The sequence below is a fragment of the Chrysemys picta genome, chromosome 11, assembly GCF_011386835.1.
Source record: "Chrysemys picta bellii isolate R12L10 chromosome 11, ASM1138683v2, whole genome shotgun sequence".
Classification (NCBI taxonomy): domain Eukaryota; kingdom Metazoa; phylum Chordata; order Testudines; family Emydidae; genus Chrysemys; species Chrysemys picta.
In genome coordinates, this window is record NC_088801.1 from 12,600,543 (window position 1) to 12,624,894 (window position 24,352).

Below are 24,352 nucleotides of genomic sequence, written 5' to 3' on the forward strand. Positions count from 1 at the left end.
GAATTGAGTTTCAACAAACTATTTTAATTGCACATTGCAAGGTGCCTGATTAGAATATTGAATTCAGACATTTATTCATATGTTCTCCAGACCTTTCTAAATAAGGTCAGATTTCCTCTAGATCTTCTGTATTGTTAATGAAACTCCCATATAGAAGCAAACGGACTTAGATTTGTGTTAATGATTTCTTATCTATAGTTCTATTGACTTCTTGTAATGGAATTCTTGAAATGCATATCCCTGACCTGTGAGTCTGGCACAAGATAGCGTTAATGCTATCTGCATCTTTTAACACCTGCACTCTTTATGTAGAGTTGGAGAAAGTATGTATAAACTCAAGTAAAATCGAAGTATAAATGGTTATAGGTTTCTTCGGCTATAGACCTCCATCTGGCTGAGTTTGTGCAGTGTCCTTGCTCCTCACCAGTTCTACTGTTGCTACTATTAATATTTTTATTACCATAGACCCTAGGGACACTAGTCACAGGCCAGGACCGCATTGTTTTAGGCCTTCTCTTCGTGCTGCTGCTTTTGGTGTTTAACCACTTACACAATCTCTAGTTGTGATGATTCTCCTCTAGCTGAGGGCAGCGAAAGGGAGGGTTGACTATCAAACTCCTGACCCTTCTGCTTTTTAAAAACACTATATTAGTTGGAACTTGAACCTCCCAAGATTTACCGGGTCCTCATTGAAATGTTTAGTTTCATGCACGGCTCTCTGAAGTGAATCTTCCTTTGCAGGCCCTGGACCTTGCCAGGACCTGTTTACTTCAGACAATGCTTCTCCCCATGCCAGGCATCTGCAGTTAAGATCCATGAAGGCATTCAAGCTGGAAATGGCTCAACATAAGAGAGCTGCTGGAGGTTCTACCTCCTTTGAAGGCTGTTAAAAACTATAAAGGTCTCTAGAAACCTAAAGCACCTAAACAAAGCTCATTTTTAGGCATCTAAATAAAATTCCTTAGAAGGGATTCAAGCTAGAGGTCTCCAAAGGTGCAGGTCAACGTAAATATTGGTTTGTCATATACTTACACACTGATAACTAACGACAGCTGGTCAAAAGTTTGTAGTCCAAATGTTTAGTGACTAAAAATAGCCTTAGACAAAATCAGGGGCGGCTCTATGGTTTTTGCTGCCCCAAGCACAGCAGTCAGGCGGCTTTTGGGGGCGCACCTGCAGGCGGTCCGCTGGGCCACGCGGATTCAGCTGTATGCCTGCAGGAGGCTTGCTGGTGCCGCGCCTTCAGCGTCCCCACCGCCGAATCCACGGGACCGGCGGACCTCCCGCAGGCATGCCCCCAAAAGCAGCCTGACTGCCGCCCTGACAGGGACTGGCAGGCCGCCCCCCACGGCTTGCCACCCCAGGCATGTGCTTGCTGCACTGGTGCCTGGAATCGCCCCTGGACAAAATGAAGGTTTCTATAGAAGTTTTCAATGTGGTCAAAACTTTTCATGGTTCTTATCCAACTGAACATTTTTATTTCAATTTTCAGAAGCAGTTTTTGGTAAATGTTTGTTTTTTGGGGGGGAGGGGGTAAATAACTCCAAACTTCTGCAGAATGTCTCTTGGCATTTTTCAACCAGCTCTAATGAAAACCACAGAACAGAGTAAAAGTGAACACTTTAAAATCCAAGAACTGATTTCCCTTAAATTTCTGCCTTCTGCTCCCACCATCCCAATAATGTTTTGATAGGTGCATGTTGAACCTAAAGGAAAAAGCCACGTTTCCCCCTCTTGTTCAGTTATTGTGGAATTCTCTAGGGGTGGGGAGGAGGTGTGGTGTGGATAGGAAGGGGAAACTATATTCTGAATTGCTTATCTTCTTTACTTTTAGTTTTTTCCTGGCTGAACTGGAAAAATGTCTCCAGGAACATGACCGTTTAGCACAGCTTTTTATCAAACATGTGAGTGTTTCTACGTTCTGATTTTCACTAACTTTTTTCTCCAAAAAAGTCTTCCTTCTAAATTCAGTTTGACCATATTGATTTGATATGCTCATGTATTAACATTTTTAATCCAGATATAAAATAAGGCTTACACTTTTGTTTCCTCAGCTACTGAATGGCTCAATTCCCTAAATCATAAAACCAGAGGCAGTGTGTGCCCCCCTTCCCCCAATTTGCTACTTGGATTGGAGGGACTGAGCATGTATATAGCTCAGATACTCTGCTTACTTTCTCCAGACTGAGGGGAAGAGCTCTGTGAAGCTTGGAAGCTTGTCCCTTCCCCCATCAGAAGCTGGTCCAATAAGAGATGCATCACCTTCCTTGTGTCTTGTATCTTGGCACCAACAACCTGAACATATACATGTGACATTAAGATTTGAAAGCAATTTACTTACTTCCTGGCTAGGCGTCTCTAGCTTTTTAAAAGCACAAAATGGAAGGGACTAAAACTTGAGCACATCTTGATGTACTCCATTATTAATTATTTTTTTTCTTTTTTTGGCTGAAGTGCAGAGAGCAAAAACACATTTTCCAAGAATATTTCTCATTTGGTTATCGACATTGTATTTTTTTCCTGCAAGGAATACTTTGTATCATGCAAGACTGAAATAACATTGGCACGTAGCATGCAGTGTTCTCTGAAGAGCATGTGTTTAAGAATAGTTTTCATCAATACATTTACAGTTTATCATTGGTTGCCATAATGTTTAAAACGGGGGTGGGCAAACTTTTTGGCCTGAGGGCCACATCTGGGAATAGAAATTCTATGGCGGGCCATGAATGCTCATAAAATTGGTGTTGGGGTGCGGGCTCTGGTTGGGGCCAGAAATGAGGAGTTCAGGGGGTGGGGAATGGGGTGTCGGGGGGGGTGGGGGGGGGTGAGGGCTCCATCTGGGGGTGTAGGCTCTGGGGTGGGTCTGGGGATGAGGGGGCTTGGAGGAGGGATGTAGGAGGGTGCTCTGGGCTGGGACTCAGTGGTTCAGAGGGTGGGAGGGGGATCAGGGCTGGGGCAGAGGGTTGGAGAGGCTCAAGGGTGCAGACTTCAGGCAGCGCTTACGTCAAGCTGTTCCCAGAAGCAGCAGCATGTCCCTTCTCTGGCTCCTCCGCAGAGGCGCAGCCAGGTGGTTCTGCATGCTGCCACAGGCAGCCCCCCCCGCAGCTCCCATTGGCTGCAGTTCCTGGCCAGTGGGAACTGCGAGGGCCGCACTTAGGGCAGGGGTAGTGTGGAGAGCAAAGCCCCCTGGCTGCCCTTATGCATAGGAGCCAGAGGGGGGCCATGCTGCTGCTTCCAGGAGCCACATGGAGCGGCCCCCGACCCTGCTCCCTGGCTGGAGCACTGGAGCAGGGCTAGCACCAGACCCTGCACCCCAGCAGGAGCTTGAGGGCTGGATTAAAAAGGCTGGCAGGCAGGACATGGCCTGCAGTCTGAAGTTTGCCCACCCCAGCTTAAATAAGTGCATGTTGGTTTTTAACTTAAAAGTATGTTGTCCAACTTCTTGGTGTTCAGTTACTCTTAAAAGAAGTAAAAACACTGGACCATACCCTTGGCTAGCATAAATCTTCTGTGGCACTATGCTGAATTACATGCAGTTAGGATCTGGCCCCTTGTTTAAAGCTTCCATCTGTCAAACATATGTAGCACTGTTGAACTCAGTGGGACCACTTGCCAAAGTAAAGCTACTCAAGTGCCTAAGTGTTTAGAGGATCAGGGCTGCATTGTGTAAATATTCTATGAGGAAGGAATATTGCCTTGATTGCTTTTCATCAAGGAGCGACTCAGGGTCAGCTAGAACAGACCTGATTCCATTGCTTTGCACCTTTGAGTAAATGAGCATGATCAAACAGCAGTTTTAGCATCTTTCTGCCACTCCAATCATTTAATAAAAATATAGTAGCTAATATCTTACTAGACTCCTGTGCATCTTGCCTTCACAGGAGAGGAGATTGCACATGTATGTGGTGTACTGTCAAAATAAACCACGATCAGAATACGTAGTAGCTGAATATGATGCATACTTTGAGGTAAGGTTGGCCACATTCACTGGGTACTATTGCTGCCTAAACCTATGATGTGAGATTAAAGGAGAATTACCCAAAAACCTATGGGTTTTGGCTGTTTGGCTAAAGTAAAGGATTTTGTGATACGATTTATTCTTGTATACAAGTATATTGTTTACTGTTTACAGTATCTTTCCAGCAATTCCTTGAATATTTATATCAAATTCCCATTCTTCTATTACTTTCCAATTAATGGCTAGGCTATTGAATTCCGAAAGTGCAATTCATTTTCCTCTCACTCTGGCTGAAATGGCCTTTGCCAGCTGTGATCTTTGCAGAGAATAGTCAAGACTTTGGGTGAGGTATATTTTGTTTGAATAATTGGCTGACTACTGTTGTGTTTAGGGGGTTTTACAATTAAGAATTCTGCCTAGACTTCTATGTTCACTCCAGGAAGTCTTTGGGGCTATCCACACTTTATAATGCAAAACTTGAGTAACAAGGGGAAGGTGCTTCATTTCATTAGAGGGTATGTCGCCGCAACTTTCATGCTCTTCGGGATTTCTTCATGGCCATCACCCAACTATAATGGGAAGAGCAGGAATTAGAGATCTGGAGACTGCTCTACCAGCTCAAAATTGAAAATGAATCCCAAATCTCTAGATTAGCTTCCGAGTATTTTGCCCAGTACATGCCAAAAAGGGACACTTGCAGATTTTGAAAACCTTTTGGTTTTCTAAAATGTCCCCTTGCTCTGGCAGAAAATTACTCTTTAATCCTTTTTATTTTGTGTGTCACTTACCATGTCCTGTCTTTGCTACTAGAATAGCTATAAATGTATTCATGTGGTTTGCTGTAACTATTTCTTAATATTGTGGTGATTAATATTACTTTTTAGGAGGTACAACAAGAAATAAACCAACGGTTAACCCTCAGTGACTTTTTAATCAAACCTATTCAAAGAATAACCAAGTACCAGCTTCTCCTCAAGGTGAGTGGAAAAATGCAATTCAGGTTACGCTATGGATCATTTTCATCTTGCATTGGACTTTGACTTGAATCAGTCTGAATTTCATTGTAACTTATGAGGTTTGTCTCAAAATTTGACATTTCAAATTATCTTATGGGGTATGTTGTAACTAACCATCTCTTTAACTCAAGTGAAAAGTTAATGGAAGAGAAGCTCCATTATACGTTGGCCCCTACAATATTCGTTTGTCTATAGATAGACATCCAGTCAGCAGAGGGGCCCCAGTTAAGACATCTCTGAGAACAGAGTTTGGTAGCTGATGATGGCTAATGTCTTATGTATGTTGGTCTTTGTTCTTTGAGATACTTCAGTTGCTTTACCAAATCTTGCTAGAATAATCAAAGATTTAGGGATGTTCTGCATGAGTTGCATTGAAATTGGAGCTGATCAAAGCTTTTGAGGTTTCTCATTTTAAAAAAAAAAGGCTTCATTGAAACTGAGGTTTAAAAAAAAAATCTCATTTTGATAAATTTTGTGAGGGGAGGGGGGATGAACAACTTACGGGGAAGCTAAACTTTTAATTTTTCATTTCATGATTGTTGGAAAATGCCCACTGCTAACTTTTTTCCACCCTAGAAAATAAAACTAGCAAAAGGTGGAAAACAGTCACTGAAGGAAATAGTTCATTTTCCCCTTACATATACTTTCTTAATTTTTCAAATTTTCCTATGGAGTATAAGTTATTTTCTGACCAGAAAATTTCAAATGAGGATTTTTCCCATGGAAATGCCCACCAGAAGCATTCCTGTTTTCTGGCCAGCTCTAAATGGAATAAACAGATCTAGAAATATCACCAGCACAGACTGGTTCTGAATGAAGGCAAATGCTTTTAACAGTTGTGTACCGAGCTTCTGTACGTTGATATCCTGTGCCCTAGAATGAGAAATGGATAGATCCAAATTTTCAGTGTCTACTTTGGGAGTCCAACTTAGACACACATGATTTTTCAAGGATTCTGTGCACCCATAGCTCTTGACTTCTTCCACAACTCTAGCTGCTCATCTCTTAAAATTTAACCCGAGGTGTCTAATTTTAGTTGCCTAATGTGAATCACTTCTGAAATTTGGCCCATAATATATAAAGGTACTGGTGGCTTTTATTTAAGCTACTTAACATCTCAAACTGACTACCATCAGCCCACACTTTGGTAATTGTACTAGTTGCAAAAAAGTAATTGCATTTGTCTATAAGATTTCAAAAGGGAAAAAAGGGTATCTTCAAGTGTGTGGTCTTGTGGCTTAAAAGAGGGGACTGAGTCAACATTCTGTTCTGTCCTGTCCTGCTTTGTGAATTTCAGCAAGTCATTCAACCTTTTGTGCTTGTTTCCCCATCTATAAAATGGGAGGATATTTTCCCTCACAAGCATGTTTTGAAAACTAATTCATTTATATTAAGTTTCTCAGATTCTCAAAGTGCTGTCTAAGTACATCTTTCATTTTCTGTGGAGTTACATCCTGTTGCTCGTTGGCGGATTTTTTTTAACTAGGTAATGGGTATCTTTCCTAAAACATCTTCATGAGAACTGTCTTGCTTTCTTTAGGACTTCCTGAGATACAGTGAGAAAGCTGGGCTGGAATGCTCTGATATAGAGGTATACTTTCATATCCTAGACTCTATTGCTTTATCTAGCTATTGCTGAATAATTCAGTGGAATTTTGTAGAGAGAAAGCAAATTGCCAATAGAATATTGGAGATGAGCAAAGAAACAATTGCTTATTTCATGTTTCATTTAAGTTAATTTTTCTCTTCTCGATTAAGCTACATGTAGTTGGGGCCCATGCCTGCATGCCAGACCTTCCATTGACATTAGTGAAACACCAAGATCGGGAGTGGGCAAATGTTTTGGACCGAGGGCCACATCTGGGTGGAGAAATTGTATGCAGGGCTATGAATGTAGGGCTGGGGGAGGGGGTGCAGGGTGCAGCAGGGGGTTGGGGGTGCAGAGTGCAGGCTCCAGCCTGGCACCTCTTACCTCGAGCGTCTCCAGGGTGACAATGGTGTATAGTGGGGCTAAGGCAGGCTCCCTGCCTGCCCTGGCCCCACACCGCTTCCGAAAGTGGCCAGCATGTGTCTCAGTGGCTCCTGGGGGTGAGGTGGGGCAGGCAGCTTTGCTGTGTGATGCCCTTGCCTGTGGGTACCACCCCCAAAGCTCCCATTGGCTGCAGTTCCCCATTCCTGGCCAATGGGAGCTGCAGGGGGCGGTGTCTGCAGGTGATGGTAACTCATGGAGCCCTCTGTTCTTTCTCTCCCGCCCCCCCCCCCCTCCCGGGGGGCCGCAGGGACATGGTTCCGGCTGCTTCCGGGAACGGCATGGGGCCAGGGCAGGCAGGGAGCCTGTCTTAATCCCACTGCGCCACAGGGCTGGCAATCCCATGGGCCGGATTGAAAGCCCTCACAGGGTGGATCTGGCCTGCAGGCCATAGTTTGCCCTCCCCTGACCTAGATGCACCAGAATCATGCCTTTATAACTTCTAAAAACAAGCATGCCTCATTCGTTTTTCATTTGATTGGTGGCGCCTGTGTGCTTAATTTTTCCTTAGAGTGCTCTGGCCTTCTCATAATTAATGTATGCTTTATATTTAACAGAAAGCAGTTGAATTAATGTGCCTTGTACCAAAACGTTGCAATGATATGATGAACCTGGGCCGTCTTCAGGGCTTTGAGGTATGCATCTGTCATGCTCGTACAGCAGTTAGCTTAAAAAGCAGTGCTCAAGGGGCTATGAGCATCTTTTTCAATTACTATCTCCACAGATTGTCCATCAGCCTCTTTAACCAGAATTCTGCTCTCTTAAGTGTGAGCTATATTCCTCTGAGATTCAGGGAGAGGGGTGGGACAAATGTGTACCTGTAGTTCTAAAAATGGAACAATCCTGTACAGGCATCAAAATCTGATGCCTGTTACTGCTTTTCAAAGCTTGAATTGCAGACTTATTTGCTCTGCCAGAATGAGTGGCCTCAGTCGGACTCCTCTGCTGCTTAGCATGATAACCCAAAACCTTGAGTGAGGTAGCTTGACATGAGGGTGTGAGCAGCTTCAGAGAGGGCTCTTAAATGATGTACCAAGTTGACCAATTCAACGCAGGAATTGTCTGTCCTGGTAAAATGCCTAAACTCCAAAATTAGGCCCAGCATGTCTTAATTTTTAAGCTACTATTTATAATGGGAATATAGTTGGAAACAGGTATAAAAACATTCCATTGGAGACGTGGAATTTTCTGTCTTGGAAACACAGTTGGTGACGATGAGACTAAAGAACAGCCGTGTTTGCCTTCCTTGACAAGAGTTCACTCAGAGTGCTAAGACTTTAGTGTCAAGTCCAGAGGCATTCTGCCTTTGAGAATTCAGTGCTCCTTGGACACCCCAGAACATGTGAACACCAGCAGATGAGCCCTTGGGCTGTGTGATTTTGTTCTTACCCATATGTGTGTTTAAGTTGGCAATTTCTCTATTTCTCAGGGCAAGCTGACTGCTCAAGGAAAGCTGCTGCAGCAGGATACGTTCTATGTAACTGAGCAGGATTCTGGAGGGCTGTCTCGGCCAAAGGAGCGCAGGGTCTTCCTCTTTGAGCAAATAGTCATCTTCAGTGAACTTCTTAGGAAAGGCTCTTTAACACCAGGCTACATGTTTAAGAGAAGTATAAAGGTAAGAAATGCGAAAGTCCTATTTGATAAGCGTTTGCTACTTAACCATGACTTTTCTATGCTCTGGACTGACTTTTAGGCATACCGGTCCTCAAGTGCTATATATAGACCTTAGTCTGCAGAGTGTTCCCACTAATTTTCAGTAATATAGACCAAGGATAGTATAAGGACAACACCTGTAAATTTGCCCCTGCACAATTCAGTAGCTGACTTTAAAGATATGCAGCAAAGGGCGGGCCTGAACAGTTAACATCTGTTGCCTGGAGCTTTGCATGAATAAGGGCAGGTCTTCACTACAGGGGTGGGGTCGATTTAAGATAAGCAAATTCAGCTAGGCTATTCGCGTAGCTGAATTCGACGTATCGGAGCCGACTTACCCTGCTGTGAGGAGGGCGGCAAAATCGACCTCCGTGGCTCCCCGTCAACGGCGCTTACTCCCACTTCCGCTGGTGGAGTAAGAGCGTCGATTTGGGGATCAATTTGTCGCGTCCCGACGAGATGCGATAATTCGAACCCAGAGAGTGATTTCTACCCGCCGATTCGGGCGGGTAGTGTAGACCTAGCCTAAGAATTGGGTCTATTGAAGAACTAATGATAGCAGCAGAAGGGGCTTGCTAATTTTCTCTCCACTAGGAGTGGAGGAGGGGAAACAGAACCAAAATGATCTTGGACCCCAATTCAGAACTTAAGCACATGCTTAACTCTAATAGGGATGCTTTCCTGAATCGGGGGCCCTTAATCTTTGGTATTACTTTATTAGCCTACTTAGTGTTGCAAGAGAGACTATTCAAGGTGGAAATATTTGTAAGAACACAAACCAATAACACTAAACTGTAAATCTCAAGAACAGTTGTAAATCCTGATGTCTTTAAATCCATTTAATTTTAAAATCACTTCCTGCCTTCCCTCTTCCAATGGGGAGTAAAAGGGGGGAGAAAGACACCAAGTGACAAGAATTAACCCCCGCATCTAAATTAAAAAATAGGGAAGTTGACTTCTCAATAGCTGATTCTAGAAAATGTAGGTTCTCTGCAAAGAGCAATTCTTGCGTTGTATGTTGAAGATATTTTTTTTTCTATATATCTACCAATGCCGAAAGAAGCCGATTTGGCCTAGGGCTATCTGATAGCTTCCAGGTAAACTGCACTTCAGGGCATGCCTTTGGTACATTGTTAGCTTGAGCTATAACTCCATTTTTGCCCCAACCCAACTACTGTTCACGCACAGCTCTCCAATTTGAGTTAAGTGGTGCTTTAAGCTTCAACTAGCCAGCCCATCAGGGGAGTAAATTGAAGCTTGAGTGCTACTCAGACTCAAGTGAGGCTGTAGCTGTTTGTTTTTTGATTAGATGCTGGTGTGTTCTAACACTCTGCTAATACAATCACTCTGTCGCTTGAGGTGGTTTTGTGGTTTGATCACCTCTTTTGCCATTGGCTGGCAGCTGGCAACACTGCCTAGACCCTACCTGGGCTTCTCCTGTCCACATAGGTAATCCACCTCCCCAAGAAGCAGTAGCTGGGTCAACAGACAAATTCTTCTATCCACCAAATGCTGTCTGCGCTGGGGATTAGGTGACATAGCTCCATCTCTCAGTGGTGTGGATTTTCCACACCCCTGACCTGTAGCTATTCAATGTAAATTCCCAGTGTGGAGCAGCCCTCACTTGAGCTAGCCTAGATCGAGCAGTGTAAATTCAAGCTAACTGTTGTAGTGAAGACATGCCCTTAAAATGATGTGGAGTGTGATGTTCTTCTGCTTGCTGCTGTGGTGGTGGGTTTCTTTTTAAACTGAGTTAATTTGCAGAATTTCTTCCCCATTCAGTTGATAGGCAGTTCTTATGTACTTGGGGAACTGAAAATGAGATGACATCACTTTGAGCTGGTTCACACATGTTGTACATGGATGCTCAACACCTCTCTGATATGCATATTGGAAATACATTAGCTGGATGGTGCACCGTCCATCCCCTCCCTCCTTCATTTTGTGGGGTGTAAAGTAAAACAGCAGTGGGCCTGCTTGCAAGAATGGCTAAAGCTGACAGATCAGAAGTGGGGGGGGGGGGTTGTTTGGGTTTTTTTAATCATGCATGCATGGTCACATCATGTTTCACAGACACTTGAAATGTTTAACAGGCCCAGCGGTATCCTGGATTAAGGACGCAATCCTGCAATCACTCACTTGCATGCTTATCTTAAACATGCAAGTAGTCACAATGAAGTCAAAGATAGGCACATAAAGTGTTTGCAGGATCATAGCCTAATGGAGTCATTGCACAGCAAGTGACTTAAGTGGTAGAATAATCAGAGAGGAAAAATACCACTGGATCATCAGTGGAGAATTATTCCTTTTAGTATATCTCTGTACACAGTCCAATTTTAAGTGACTAATGGCTGAGTTCCCATTACTCCCCTCAGGGGAGAGAAATTGATGTAAACATTGCTGTCAACTCTTGTATTAGAGCAGTGGTTCCCAAACTTTAACAACCCATGAACCCTTTTCACTAAAATGTCAAGTCTCATGAACCCCCTCCTAAAAATGAATATTTCCAGGGATTTTCTCCTTTACTTGAGTATAAATTTATAAAAGCAGTGATCTTGAAAATATAAAATTTGTTTTTATGACATGCTTATTACACACTATTATTTATTACTTATCATTCCAGTATTTATTACATTATGAAAACAGCAACACTTCCAAGATCTCACTTTCGTAGCTTGTATCACTTTGAATAAGCTTGTTATAAGACAAGGCTCCTATGTTTCAACCAGGAGTATGAGATGTGAAGCAGCATGAAGGTATTTAAGAAGCCAACTCAGAGTTCCTCCTACACAAGCATTCAGGTCTTGAGCAGTCCAGGCAAACAACGCACATTACAACAAAGTTTAAACTTGTTCTTCATAATTTTAAAAACAATACTAGCTACCTATTTAATTTTAAAAACAGCAAAATATATCCACCTCCCTTTCCATTTCTTATAAGGAGTCTTGAAGTTTAAATCTCCTCCGTGCGATAGATAAGCTTGCTTTGATCTGCTTAGCTCTTGGAAGTCCAGGGGCTCCAGGCTGCTGGCCCTGTGCTGCCCGGGGTCCCTAGGGACAGCTCTGTCCACCATTAGGGAATTTTTTCCTCAGAGAACCCCCTGTAACATTTCACAAACCCCAGTTTGGGAACCACTGTATTAGAGGGATGGTAGGATTTTTGGGAGGCAGGAGGGTTTTGACTCTTAGGAGGAATTTTTATTAATGTCACTTTCAGGTTCTGCTTATTTTTGACCCATCAGCCATGATCACATTACTTTTTTCAAAGGAAGTTGTAACTCAAGACAATGCAGATGGATGTTGAGAGATCTTGGATAGCTATTGAGTCATGAGACTTAAACCTGAAAAATCTGCCTATAGAATGCTAGACCTTCATTAGACATTATCTGGAACTTCAAGCACATTGGCATTTTGTTCTCCTGATTGTAATCAAATGATATTTTTAAGCTAATTTCGTTCAGGAAATTAGTACAGTCATTTATCTTTGAATGCTGCTGAGCCTTCTCCAATGTAACCCATGCTTCTTTGGGCTTCTTGCAGATGAACTATCTAATCATTGAAGAAATAGTGGATGATGATCCCTGTAAATTTGCTCTTATGAGCCGGGAAACTTCAGAACGAGTCATTTTACAGGCTGCCAATCCTGAAATTCAGCAAGCTTGGATACAGGACATCAATCAGGTTCTGGACACACAGAGAGACTTCCTAAATGGTACGTAGTCTATCTCTGTACAGTGTCTTCTGCATTAACCAGAATCTACAATGTTCAAATGTTGTCTTCTGCTGAAAAACACTGATCACCTTCAGGTTCATAAGGAAAAATCTCGAACAGAAAGCTTAATCCAGGCTGCCCATCTTTAAGTAGTTGTTGGCCCAAGGCCAGGCCACATCCCCTGAGAGTCACATATAGAGGGATCCTTAATATATTGATCTTCCCTTTTTCTTGCAGAGGAAAGACTCATGTGCTTGTATAGTACCACCGCATGCAGTGATCTCTCTACCTAGTTCAGGGACTGCATTGTGATGGGGAGAATCTAGGTGACCAGTGTAGGGGTATGGGAGAAAGCATCTAATGCCACCATAATCCTCAGACCTTTTAAATTGTCCAGAAAAGTTTATATAGCTCCATGCTGTGTTAATGGTTCCATGGAATTCTTGGCTGGCCCAGGAACAACTGTGGCTAGTAGGGTCTGACTCTGGCAGCACTTGACTTCCTGCTAAAGTATATGGTTGATACAGTGCGTTAGTCAGGTTCAGAGGCAGGTTTTATCCCAGGGAGCCAAATCCCTCTCTTCTCCCCTTCCCCCCCCCCCCCTCCCTCCAGCAGCACACTGCTGGGACATATCATCTGTGGTGAAAGCCTCACAAAACTTCCTTGCTTTTTCAAGGTCATGTCTCCTGATGCCTGTTAACCGCACTCAACATTGTAAATATAGTAGCACTCAGAGGCCATAATCAGAATCCACTCACTCCAGAATGGTAGCCTGGCCTTCAGCTTGCACCCCTAATATGGAGAGGCTGTCAGGCTCTGAAACAAGAGCTTAGAATAGTGTCCACTCAAAGGTGTTTGTAAAACCAAAATTTGCCTCAGAAATCTGAATGTCCTAAACATTTGATGCTGTGCTCCTGGGAGAGTGCAGAGCATTGCATGCATCTGGCACCTGAAGGGTTTGGTTAGCTGAATTATCTAATCTCTACTTCTATTTGGGTCTGGTTCCCCTTTTGGACTGCAGCCACTCCAAAGGTCAGCTCACCATCAATTCAGTCAAACTAATGCAGAGAGCGGCTGCAGAAACTGGTCGGTCTCTCTCTCAAATGTAAAGTGTGTGCAGAGGAAAGGAAGATATCTGAGACTTATTTTTGGAATTAAATTATTCCTTAGTTATTGAATCCTTTCTCCCCTCCCCTATTTTTAGTAAAAATGCTGGAGTCAGTGTCTATCCCTTGTGAGGTTTTTTCATCTCCTCAGTGTTAGGAGGGATGCTTCTGTTGTGATTTCTTGATTGGATTAATTTAATCTGTGACACTTTCTTGCATTTTCTCATTGCTGAATTAGTCTCTCGCATTCCATTTAGTTTACAGTCTGACCAATGTACAGAGTACTGATTCTCTGTCAATGATCTGTCCAGAGCCATTGAAGCTGCATGACACACAAACACCAAATCCATACACTTAAGGATTTCTGGTCTTTGATCCTGGTGACTCTTCCTCTCTTCCCTCTTCTTCTGAATAATGGCAGTCCGTATAGAAAGATTTGCAAGCTCAGTCTGCCCCTAAACTTTGACCAGCTCACAGTGATACCTGGTGCCTAATACTACTATGTGGGGCTCTACAGACAAGTTGTCAGAGGACCTCTTATCAGCTCCTGTAGGCTGATCAACTCTTCAAGTGGAAAAGACCCTATTTGGGGGGAGGGGTGATGAAGTCAGAAGAAAAAGGGTGCCCTCTTCCCTTCTGAATGGAGAAGGGGAATGAAAAACAGGGATACTTTACAATGAAAGAGGCTGAGAAAACTGCAACCTCTTTACATTTCTCCAGTTCCACTTCTCAACCTCCAAACTACCTCTAACCTGATGGGTTCCCCACCTACACCTTCATTTATCATTGACTCCTATCCTCAAACCTGCTTTCAAACCAACCTTTCTCCCCACCACCTCAGAAAACCCCATTCTCCTCTGCTCCACACCAGCTCAAATATACACCCCTATTTCCTACCCTTTCCTTTCAAATCTCTCCACAGGCAAACACTTTCTCCTGCTCCCAGACTCAATATTTTGGGTTTCTTATAACCTTGGTACAGGGCATCTTCTGGAGATGAATGACCAACTGAGGTTAACATTCTGATGCCATCAACACCAATTGCCTAGTTAATAGCTTCCAGGAACTGCCCTACACCAAAATAGTTATAGACCATATACAAATCCTGCACTTTGGCAGGGGGTGAGACTAGATGACCCTTGCAGTCACTTCTAATTCTGTGGTTCTACACAAAGATGTAACCAGGTCCAGAGTAAACTACATTTAGTGATAATTTGGTAGCCATGGTTTCTTGTCTATACAAGTGGGTTATGTGAGTAGGCGGTTTTCTGAGTATAACGGGGGCCAGTAACTCTTAGCGGCCTGGGTGTCAAGTACTTGAATAAATACACACCACATACTTAGGTTTTGTCATTTGTACCTATAAGGGAACATTGAATCATTCTGATATATGTGCTGCTTGAAATAAAATGTGAACATGTTTTTCTGTTGAAGGGTTAAGTTTTCAGCATGCTGTAGCATTAGACAAGCAACTCCATCATAGCAGTAAGAGGAGCCTTGTGTTGAATCATTATATACTGTACTGTGAGGTGGTCTCAAGATATCTAAATGTAAATGTGCTCTTCCATGTATGATGCATTTGAGTATCCCTTGGGTTTACTTTGAAAGCAATATCCATTTATTGAAATGACCTCATGCAAGTCATGTACTGCACATCAGGTTACACTGTGTCACAAGCAGCGGTACACCTAATTCTCTTCCTCTCCTGCAGCACTACAGTCGCCCATAGAGTATCAACGCAAAGAGAGTACCTCTGCAGTAATGAGGCCACAAGCTAGTAGGGTGTCTCAGCCCAACAGCAGACCTTATTCTTCTGTTCCAGTAGGGTCTGAGAAGCCTTCAAAGGCTACAAGCCGTAACCCATCTCTGCCACCCCTGAAGATATCTACCTCCAATGGCAGTGCAGGGTATGAACACCACCAGCCTGGGGACAAATACGAACAAAGCAAGGTACTTTATCTCTGCTCATCATTATACTCAAGCCTAGCTTTCTTTGTATCCTGGAATATCCATGAAATTATGAACTAATCAGGTCAGCAGAAACCAGCTTGCCAAACCAGTGGCACAACAGAATAGGTGGTTTAAAGCTCAAAGATGTGTAGAACTTAAAACACTTACAAACAACTGTAAGCAAACTTAAGATTCATGAAAGTGGAGTTTTCACAACCCTGGTGACTGAATGTCCCTGTTTACAGCACAGGCAGCTGCCATGAAACCTTCCATCTCAATCTTAGAACAATATGCCCAGCACCCTGACTTGGAGATCAGCTCTGTGCTGTCCTTTCTGAGGCTAATGAGTGTCAGGTGTGGAGATTGGGTTTTCTCTTTGATGTTTACTATTGCAAACAGAGCTGAGACCATGAACTCAGTTCACATAGGCCACCAAATCGCCACTGATTCAAATGCAGCCTTGACAGGGACCGAAAGCTGTTGTTGCATGTCAATTACTGTGTAATGTGTACCTGCCATTGTGTGTTGATTTCCTATTCAGACATCAGCTTTCACTGCTCTTTTCCCCACATCCTGGTATACAATTGTATTGCTACAATAAAATGCAAATAAGTCTTTTTTTAGAACTCCTAGAACAACATTCCCATTGAACCAAATGCGAATTATGATATGAAACAGGACTTTGGCTTTAATTCCCAGGGTATTTGGATTACTAGATAACTTCAAACTCTTAATTATAGATTTTTCTTCTGATGTAAATTTACAGTTATTTAAGGATTTTAACACCACCACCACCACCCTTTCTTTACTAGTCTGAAAACTTTGTCCTGGCTGCTCCTAAAAGAGGTAACTCACCTATTCCCCAGTAACACACACTTTCTAACAATTTCTGTTGTCCCCTTCACAGAGTGACTTGGGAGGGTGCAATGGGACCTCTTCCATGGTGGTAATCAAAGATTACTATGCACTGAAGGAGAATGAGATCTGCGTGAATCAGGGCGAGGTGGTTCAAATCCTTGCCATCAACCAGCAAAATATGTTCCTGGTGTACCAGCCTGCAAACGACCACTCCCCAGCTGCTGAAGGATGGATTCCAGGCAATATCTTGGCTCCCCTCACTAAATCCACTACAGATAATAGCGACGGAAGCATCAAGTAAGTGCCATGTTGGCTTCCCTGGGAGCAGTGTGTGGATTTTTGAGGAAAAAACAAAAAAAATGGTAGGGAATTCCTGCTGATTTTTTTTATCTACAGTGCCATTGGAACAAACTTTGAATGCTCAATCCACAGCATGGGGCATCCATGTTGGATAGTTCGGGTTTTGGTTATTTTTGTTTGTGGTTTTTTGTTTATACTTTGTAAAGAATTTAAAACCATAGACAGTTTAAAGGCATGTTTTACGTTGATCCATTTTACACCAACATGGACCTGATTGGACTGGACTTGTATTTATGTTGTATTAAGTTACTAATATATATATATTGGTTATAACAGCTTCTAGCAAAAAATCAGGCCTTGTGATGGACTGAGGCCTGCTTCTCAAGGAGGAGAGATTTTTGTTGTCTATGGCAATTTCTTTGTACAGCTTGTATCTTTTATTTTGACATTTTTCTGTTCACGGTAACTTTTGTAAAATATTTTTTGTTGGCAAGACCCCCTTCTAAGTACATTCCTGTATAAAGTATTTTGCACTATTTAAAGAAACCCATATTGATGAAGTCAGGTTGTGCAATATAATGGATAGTCGCAATGTTCATCATTGTACCTGTAATGTAACTAATAATTTTAAATGTACTATTTTAAATATGTAAAATAAATTTTCACCATGAGCATGTTTTAATGAGGTTAAAAAGGACTAGTTTGACCCTTTTGTTTTTTTGTTACAATGTTTTGTTGCTTATTTAACAAATGTGTGAATATTTTTTTCTGATTTTTAGAAATTTGTCAATCTGAAATGACTAAATGCAAGAAAGTGGTTTTTTGGTATTAAATGCAGAAGGTACAACCCTGTTTAGTAATACCTGTTTTCTTTTAATATCTAATATTTATTAGCATGATGGATGCTAAATCTTCTCACATGAGTGCCTCAAGGTGTAGATTTGAAGTGGGAGGGCGAAGTCTTTTTTAAAAAAGAAATTCTGCTCAGTGTTAGGTGTCACGTGATATTGGGTTTACCTGTATTGTTCTACAGGATCAATGCTCCTGGTCAAAACATGTATGAAATATATACTAAAGCTAAGGAATTATTTAGCATCTCTCCGGTAGCTAGAGACTCGATGGCATTCTTCTCCAGCACTGGTGTGGAATTGGATGCTGTTATATTTGTCAACAGCATTAGATTTCCCAATAAATAATGTCAAATCGAAGCTTCCAGTGCAGTCATACTCTGCAATGATTTCTGCAAAGAGAACTAAACCAAACTGTAGTGAATGAAGCACATGTTGCACTTTTTTTCTTCTCCCTTTTTGAGATTTATATCTCACAAATATTCTCTTCATACTCTAGAAAAATAGTTGCTTGCCTGAACACTCTAATGTGTGTCCTATAAAACACATGGCCAACTGTGGGTGTGGTCTACAGCTCTCTCATGTTACCATGTAGTATGGGATTTAAAAGTGGGGTGGAATGACTTAGTCTGACTAGTCTGTCTATAAATCACGCTAAAGCAATAACGGTACAGTGTTCACACCCTACTCTGTTTGATCTGGTGATAGTTCAGCCAGTTGGAGGTAAGGGGAGAGAAACCTATCAACCCACCACTGACTAATCCCTATCTTCACAGAAAACTTAAACTTGAATTCTGTGAGTTCTGCAATGTTTTTGGATAACTCCACATTGCTTTGCATATCCAATTTGAATCTCGCCTAGAGGTGCCAAAATATCACATGCAAGAATATTGTCCTAAGATTTTTCAGCCAAATTTTACAGATGTGAGCAGCTTATATAAGGATGCTCCTTTCTGGTGCCCAATGTGAATGCCCATAACTAGTTCTCAAAGACACAGTGCAGGTGACCTTGTTTGTGTTGCTGTAGTGTGGACACTCTAAAACTGGTTGTGGATATAGTTTCAGTTAACATAAACCAGTTTAGTCTTGTGCTGGTGTGTACAGCTGTTAGAGGTCTATCGTTTTAATCTTGATGTGACCTACTGTACCATTCTAATTGGATGCTAAAGCATAATGAACACAAACACTTTAGAATTGGAATACAGAATGTCTACTGTTTCTGGAGTTTAAGATCCTAACATGTCATATATTTGATTGGCATCACAGGTTATCGTTGGATTACATGCAACTTTCTTTATAAAATGTCAAGGTACTGTAGATGCGACATGAGCCAAACATTGGCTTCAAACATGCAAATCAAATTTGCATGCCTTAAAGGTGGGCAGATGTAGCAGAATGCTTCTGACCTGGGTCCCAGCTCATTCCACTGCTGTTCTTGAGAACTTGCTGCTTTAGGTGAATATTAAAAAATAAACACAAACCCTGCAAGTGGTAAACTTTCTGCTGTGAAAGTAAATTAAATCCATTTTTAAACTGATTTTTTTTTCTTAATTTGATGTCTGTTCTGATCTGATTTTTCTCTTGTCTCCATAGCCTTTTTCTTATAAAGGGTGACATGACCTTTTTTTTTTTTTTTTTTCTTCAAAGGATAAGGTCATGGGGACAGTAAATAGGGGTTGGACATGGAAATCACTAATTCCGTGCTCTGTTTAGTCAATAAATTATAGATTTGATTACTGTCAGACAATTGGATTGACAAAATGCAACCATGTTAAACTAACAGGAACTTCTTGGCCCCAAGAAATATAGCAAAGCTTGTAGTTCTGGGAAACAACTTCTCTTGGAAATCTAATGACCTAGTTACTACTTGGTTTTTTAGCTTTTCATGGTCTTAGCAACACTCAAGGATCCACCTTGAACTTCTGAACTCTTGTACTTGTTGTATCAAATCAGTCCATTAAGACCCATTCCCATCACATTTGCATCAGTTTCACTGCTTGAATTGACAAGATTTAAATTGAATTGATGTTTTTAGCGCTTGCATTTGTCGCAAATGTTTCTTACTGAAGTCCCTGAAGCCTGATGACAGATTAGCTGAAGTTGACACAGCCCAGTTCCCTATTTATCTAGGGAACTGGCTTTCTACTAAAAGTATTAAAACAGCAAATGTGGCGCATCATCTGCTGGTAGAATTATTGAAATTGTTTTCAAATAAATGTTAATGCTGAAACTGAAATAGATGCATTCCTGGTGGCTTTCACTTTCTAGGGAATTGCAGTACTCACAAATGTGGCTGCTGGTCCCCTTTCCACATCCTTTCTTCCCTGCCATGATCTGCCGTTTGATTGGTGCATTTTTTGGTACAACAGGAAGTCATGTTCATGGCATACCCTGCGCATGAGAAAGCGGGCGGAAAAGGAGAGCAGTGGCAAAAATGAATCCAATGGGCCACGTAAATCCAAGGATATTCTGGGCAACAAAGTCTCTGTTAAAGTGAGTAAGGCCATCCAAAGCTGTGGGCCACTCTCCTGCTTCCCATCCTCCTCACCCCCTCTGCCATCCTCTCTCAGGAGAGGTGGGGGGTGACGTGTTTTGATTTTTGTTTATAGCTATAATTTTTTGGTAGTTCCCATGCTAACAGGATTTTGCATGCAAAATAAAATGCAGCCTTTGTGTTGGTGGGTTTTTGTTTGTGTGGTTTTTTGTTTTTCCGGTCATCGGAACTGCAAGTAAGTATTTCTCATTTATATAAAATATTGATAAGATTAAATATATGTGCACAATGGATGAAATGCAAAATGTGGGCGGGAGTGGGTTTTGTTTGTTTTTCTGCTCGCTTTACCCTGGCTAAACTTGGAGCTCCATCATACCAGATAGTGGGGCAACAGCCTGTGTGAAAGCTACTGAGTGAAATCCTGGCACCACTGAAATCATAGGAGTTTTGCCACTCACTCCAATAGGGCCAGGATTTCATCTTCTGTCTTAAGCTAATGGGGTTTTCAACTTTGGGGTCACAGCCAAGTGTTTGGGGGAGTGTCCTCAACCACTCCCTTGTCCCATATTAAGAGGGGGGACCAGCCTAGATCCTGGTGTGTATGGGGGTGGGGAATGGTAGGAGGATGTATTTTAGTATGGGAAAGATGAACTATGGCTTAAGATCCATCTTCTGCTATGGTTCCATGACTATTTTCCAATTCAGAGCACAAATACCTGTAAAAGATGATAAAGGAGCCTCCTCAGCACCTATATGGGGCTTGTTTCTCCCAACAAGGACAAGCAAATTCTCATAGTAAAATGTTATGCAACAAACAAAACCCAGGTTTGCCCAGAGATAAAATGGCTACAGAAGATGTAAGGTAGCAAAGAATCCAGACCCAAAGAAGTAGCTGGTATCGCTTGGCAGACACTCTTCATTCTATTGCTTCCTTTGCTATTTTTTATTACCTAAACAACTGTCGCAAGATTGTTACCTCTCCATTTGCAAAAGCATGTTGCTACCTATGCTGACTTTCTGTTTTTTAAAGCATTTCCTTTACCAGTACACATTTCCATGCTGCTAGCAAGTCTGCTGCTGCTCACACAGCCTAACCAATCTCTGTTCTAACCGTTCTCTTCTTTCTTCCTCTTCATGCTGCCAAACAAGGAGACCAACAGCTCCGAGGAATCAGAGTGTGATGACCTTGACCCCAATACTAGCATGGAGGTAGAAACAACCATTGATTTTTTTTTTCCAGAGAATATGTACCATTCTTTTGGATTTTTTTTATATGCTTGTATTAATACACTACATGGATATACACTTAAATTCAGTGTAACGTACACAAACTGCCAGCTCTGTTTCGTTGAGAACCTACTTGGCGTTTGGGCAAGTGTTGGGAGGTAAAGGAGGTGGTAAGCCATGTGAGACTACTGGCCTGGAGGCTTATTTGGTTTCTCTTGAAGATGCCTCTGATTTAGATTTCCTCAGGTGAGACCTCTCTGACTGAAAGGGTCAGACACAATTGTCGATAAGTGCTGCTCTATTTCCATTTTATACTACTCAATGGTGGGTTTTAGGTTGAACTGCTCTAGCTTGGCCATAGTGATTTCTAACACTAGCCTATGCTATTGTACTGACAGACTAGATTGATACTTAAGTATTGTTTTTAAGTGCTGGAGCAACATTAAAAGTTAAGATTAAATTTGGTCTTTCTTGCAGCAAGTAGGCTTTTTTTTTAAACAGGAAGCTACAGTTGCATGGAAGTCTAAATGGTGCACTGCTGTTAGACGGCAGTGCTAAAACTAACTGCACTAAACTGGCCTTTATTTCAGGGAAGACTTAGGTTGATAAGCAGACCTCATTTGATGTCTTTACACTAGTTTTACTCTAATGTAACTCCATTAACTTGAGTGGCAATATCCCTGATGCACACCCATGTCAGAGGAAAATCAACCCAGAGTTTAAGCACTCTCTAGACCTTAAGATATAGCTGTTGCTGTCCTACAGATTAACAGCCCCAATGTATCAAGAACTATACAAACCTTCCAGGAGACTGTCCCTGCCCCCAAAGAGTTTACAGTCAAAATAGACAAGACCAGGTAAGGAGGCAGACATGTGATTTGCCCAGTGTGTGGCAGCATGTCGCTGGGAAAGCCAGGATTAGAACTCCAAAAACCAGGATTAGAACTCCAATATCTGGCCTCCAATCAAGTATATTTTCCATTAGGCCATTCTGTTCCTTTTGTATGAAGGAAAAGGTAAGAATCTGAGAGAAATTGAGACAGGTCTGGTCAAATCTGTCCCCTCACCTGACCAGGAACTCTATTTTCATTAAAGTGGCTTCATCAAACAGATACTTATTGGAGGAATGTAGCCTAAAGAAAATCTTTACTTGTATGGTTTCAAAAGTAGACTAAAGCTATACAGTAGTTATCATTCAGGTTAAATTGCACTTTAATAGTATGTGCTTTACAGTTTAAGAGCTGTACAAACATTACCTGTCAAAGATGCTGTGAGGGTTAGTTTAGGGGCAAGAAAAAACACAAAACACTAACTGTTGACAAGACAAGTATGGATTTTAGCTGTAGACCAAACTGCTGAGGAGGTGGGTGGGCAAGCAGGTTGGCAGGAAACTAAGCAGGCTTCAGAGGTAACCCTGCGTGTGTTTCATCAGAACTTCAGTGAAATTGGACTATTTCCACAAAATGGTTCAACCTGCTAACGTAATATACTCTGGGAAGGTAAAGTTCTTAACAGGCCCAGAGAAAGGACAGGAGATGGTGATGGGGCTCACTAAGCCCAGGTGCTACCCAGTGGCCAGGTGGGGCATGACAGGGCCTCTTCTCTCCTGGCTTCCCTGTTCACAGCTGCCCAGATCCTGTGATGATCTGGCCTTTCTGTGTCAGCCTTCCAGCTAGGTCACGCATTTTGTGTCTGCCCCTTTTGGGCTTGTAAAGTCCACCAGTGAGCATAGCCCTCTAGGTCTACCCCTGGGTTGAGGTCTCAGGGTCTTCTCATTCAGGTTTCAGGGTTTTCTCTTGGACCCCTGAGGAGTTAAAGGAACCTGCTCCCACCCCCTCCACTGGGTTCTAATCCAGGGCTCAGTGTAGGTAGCAGTGTAGGTATGTCCTGCACTGCCAAAGTGCTGTACAGCTCCTCCCTAGATCACTGTTCCAACAAGTAAAGTGAAGATCTCAAATAAGGGGAAATCAAAGTCTCAAATCTTCAACTCCCACTCCTCTTCCCTTTGAGTTTAGCCACACTACAGTCAAGCCTCAGGAGCTCAGAATATAGGCCTGTTGACCTCCGTGGTCTGCTACCTGAGCTGACTTGCTCCCCTTTTGACCGCCTGCTTCAAGCCAGGCACACTTTGCAGGTGTGGCAGCATAGGACTACCTGGGCCCAGAGCAGCTGCTTAACCTCTTCCTTTACTGTTGCAGAGTTTGTTTGCCCTGTCACATACCTTCCCCCATCAAAACAGGGCCCAGGGTACTGTCCTCAACAAATGGTTCTTGACCCTCTTCAGGGGGAAGGAGGAGAATATGCATTTTGCTGGGCTGCTCCATCTTTGGTGGAATACCTCAAAGTTGTATGGTTGTAGCACTCTTGGAGGATTGGTGTCTTTCATGGAGCTTGATCAGTCACTTAAATAAATGTTCCCTTAGATACTATTTTTGGAGGCAGCCATAGCCCACTTCACAGCCAAGCCTCCTTCCAATGACTGAATAAATTTCTTCCTGGGGGAAACCTCTTTTGACTTTTATGCGGAGGACTGGGCATTCTTCTCTGCCTAACTGCTCAGACTCCTGCTTCTGAAGCATCTGCTGGCATGATTAAGGGTTTTGAAAAATCCAGGTTAAGGAGTACCATTCTTAGTAGAGGTGATCTGTTGCATCACAGACTTCTGACCAGATAATCTTTTGGGGACAACTGTCCTTGATAAGGTCCATGAGCGGAGGCTGCAATCAGGGTGAATTCTAGAACAAATTGCTTATAATACCCTACCAATCCCAAGAAGCATTGCACCTGCTTCATGTTGTCTGGAGCAGGGCATTAAGGCTTGTATCTTTGTGACTAACAGCTGCAATTGGCCTGTCCCTACAGTATAGCCCAGATACATGACCTCTTATTTCATCTTGCATTTAGCCAGGTTCACCGTGAGTCCTACATCTTTGAGGGCCTGCAGCATGGCAGTGACCTGTCATATGGCGTTGCCCCAGTTCTGCCAATAGATGATATTGAGGTGCTGCTGTGTACTGTCCATGTTGAAGTACTTGGTCCATAAAGTACTTGTTCAAATGTCACTGCTACCCCATGGAGGCCAAATAGTGTAGTGTGGAACTGGTAAAGGCTGAACAAAGTGGTAAAGGCTGTCTCCATCCTTCCTCCCCTCCCTCCTTCCCCCCACCTCCCCCAGAATATAGGTGTCAAAGGTCTCTACCAA

General features: G+C 42.5%; 1 protein-coding gene across 6 annotated transcripts in view; it reads left to right on the forward strand.

Moving 5' to 3' along the window:
- Positions 1-24,352, forward strand: part of KALRN (kalirin RhoGEF kinase) — a 721,955-nt gene that overhangs the window by 659,502 nt on the left and 38,101 nt on the right. For 4 of the 6 annotated variants that reach the window (XM_042843108.2, XM_024104810.3, XM_024104809.3 and 1 more), the window contains 9 exons: positions 1,835-1,904; positions 3,882-3,968; positions 4,843-4,935; positions 6,515-6,565; positions 7,561-7,638; positions 8,433-8,618; positions 12,196-12,367; positions 15,185-15,423; positions 16,331-17,428. In XM_042843108.2, the coding sequence (XP_042699042.2) occupies positions 1,835-1,904; positions 3,882-3,968; positions 4,843-4,935; positions 6,515-6,565; positions 7,561-7,638; positions 8,433-8,618; positions 12,196-12,367; positions 15,185-15,423; positions 16,331-16,582 (1,228 nt within the window). In that variant the 3' untranslated portion in view covers positions 16,583-17,428. Of the gene's footprint in view, positions 1-1,834; positions 1,905-3,881; positions 3,969-4,842; positions 4,936-6,514; positions 6,566-7,560; positions 7,639-8,432; positions 8,619-12,195; positions 12,368-15,184; positions 15,424-16,330; positions 17,429-19,798; positions 19,923-21,072; positions 21,133-24,352 lie in introns of those variants that run through there. The other 2 variants (XM_065561521.1, XM_065561522.1) reach the window with 1 other exon arrangement.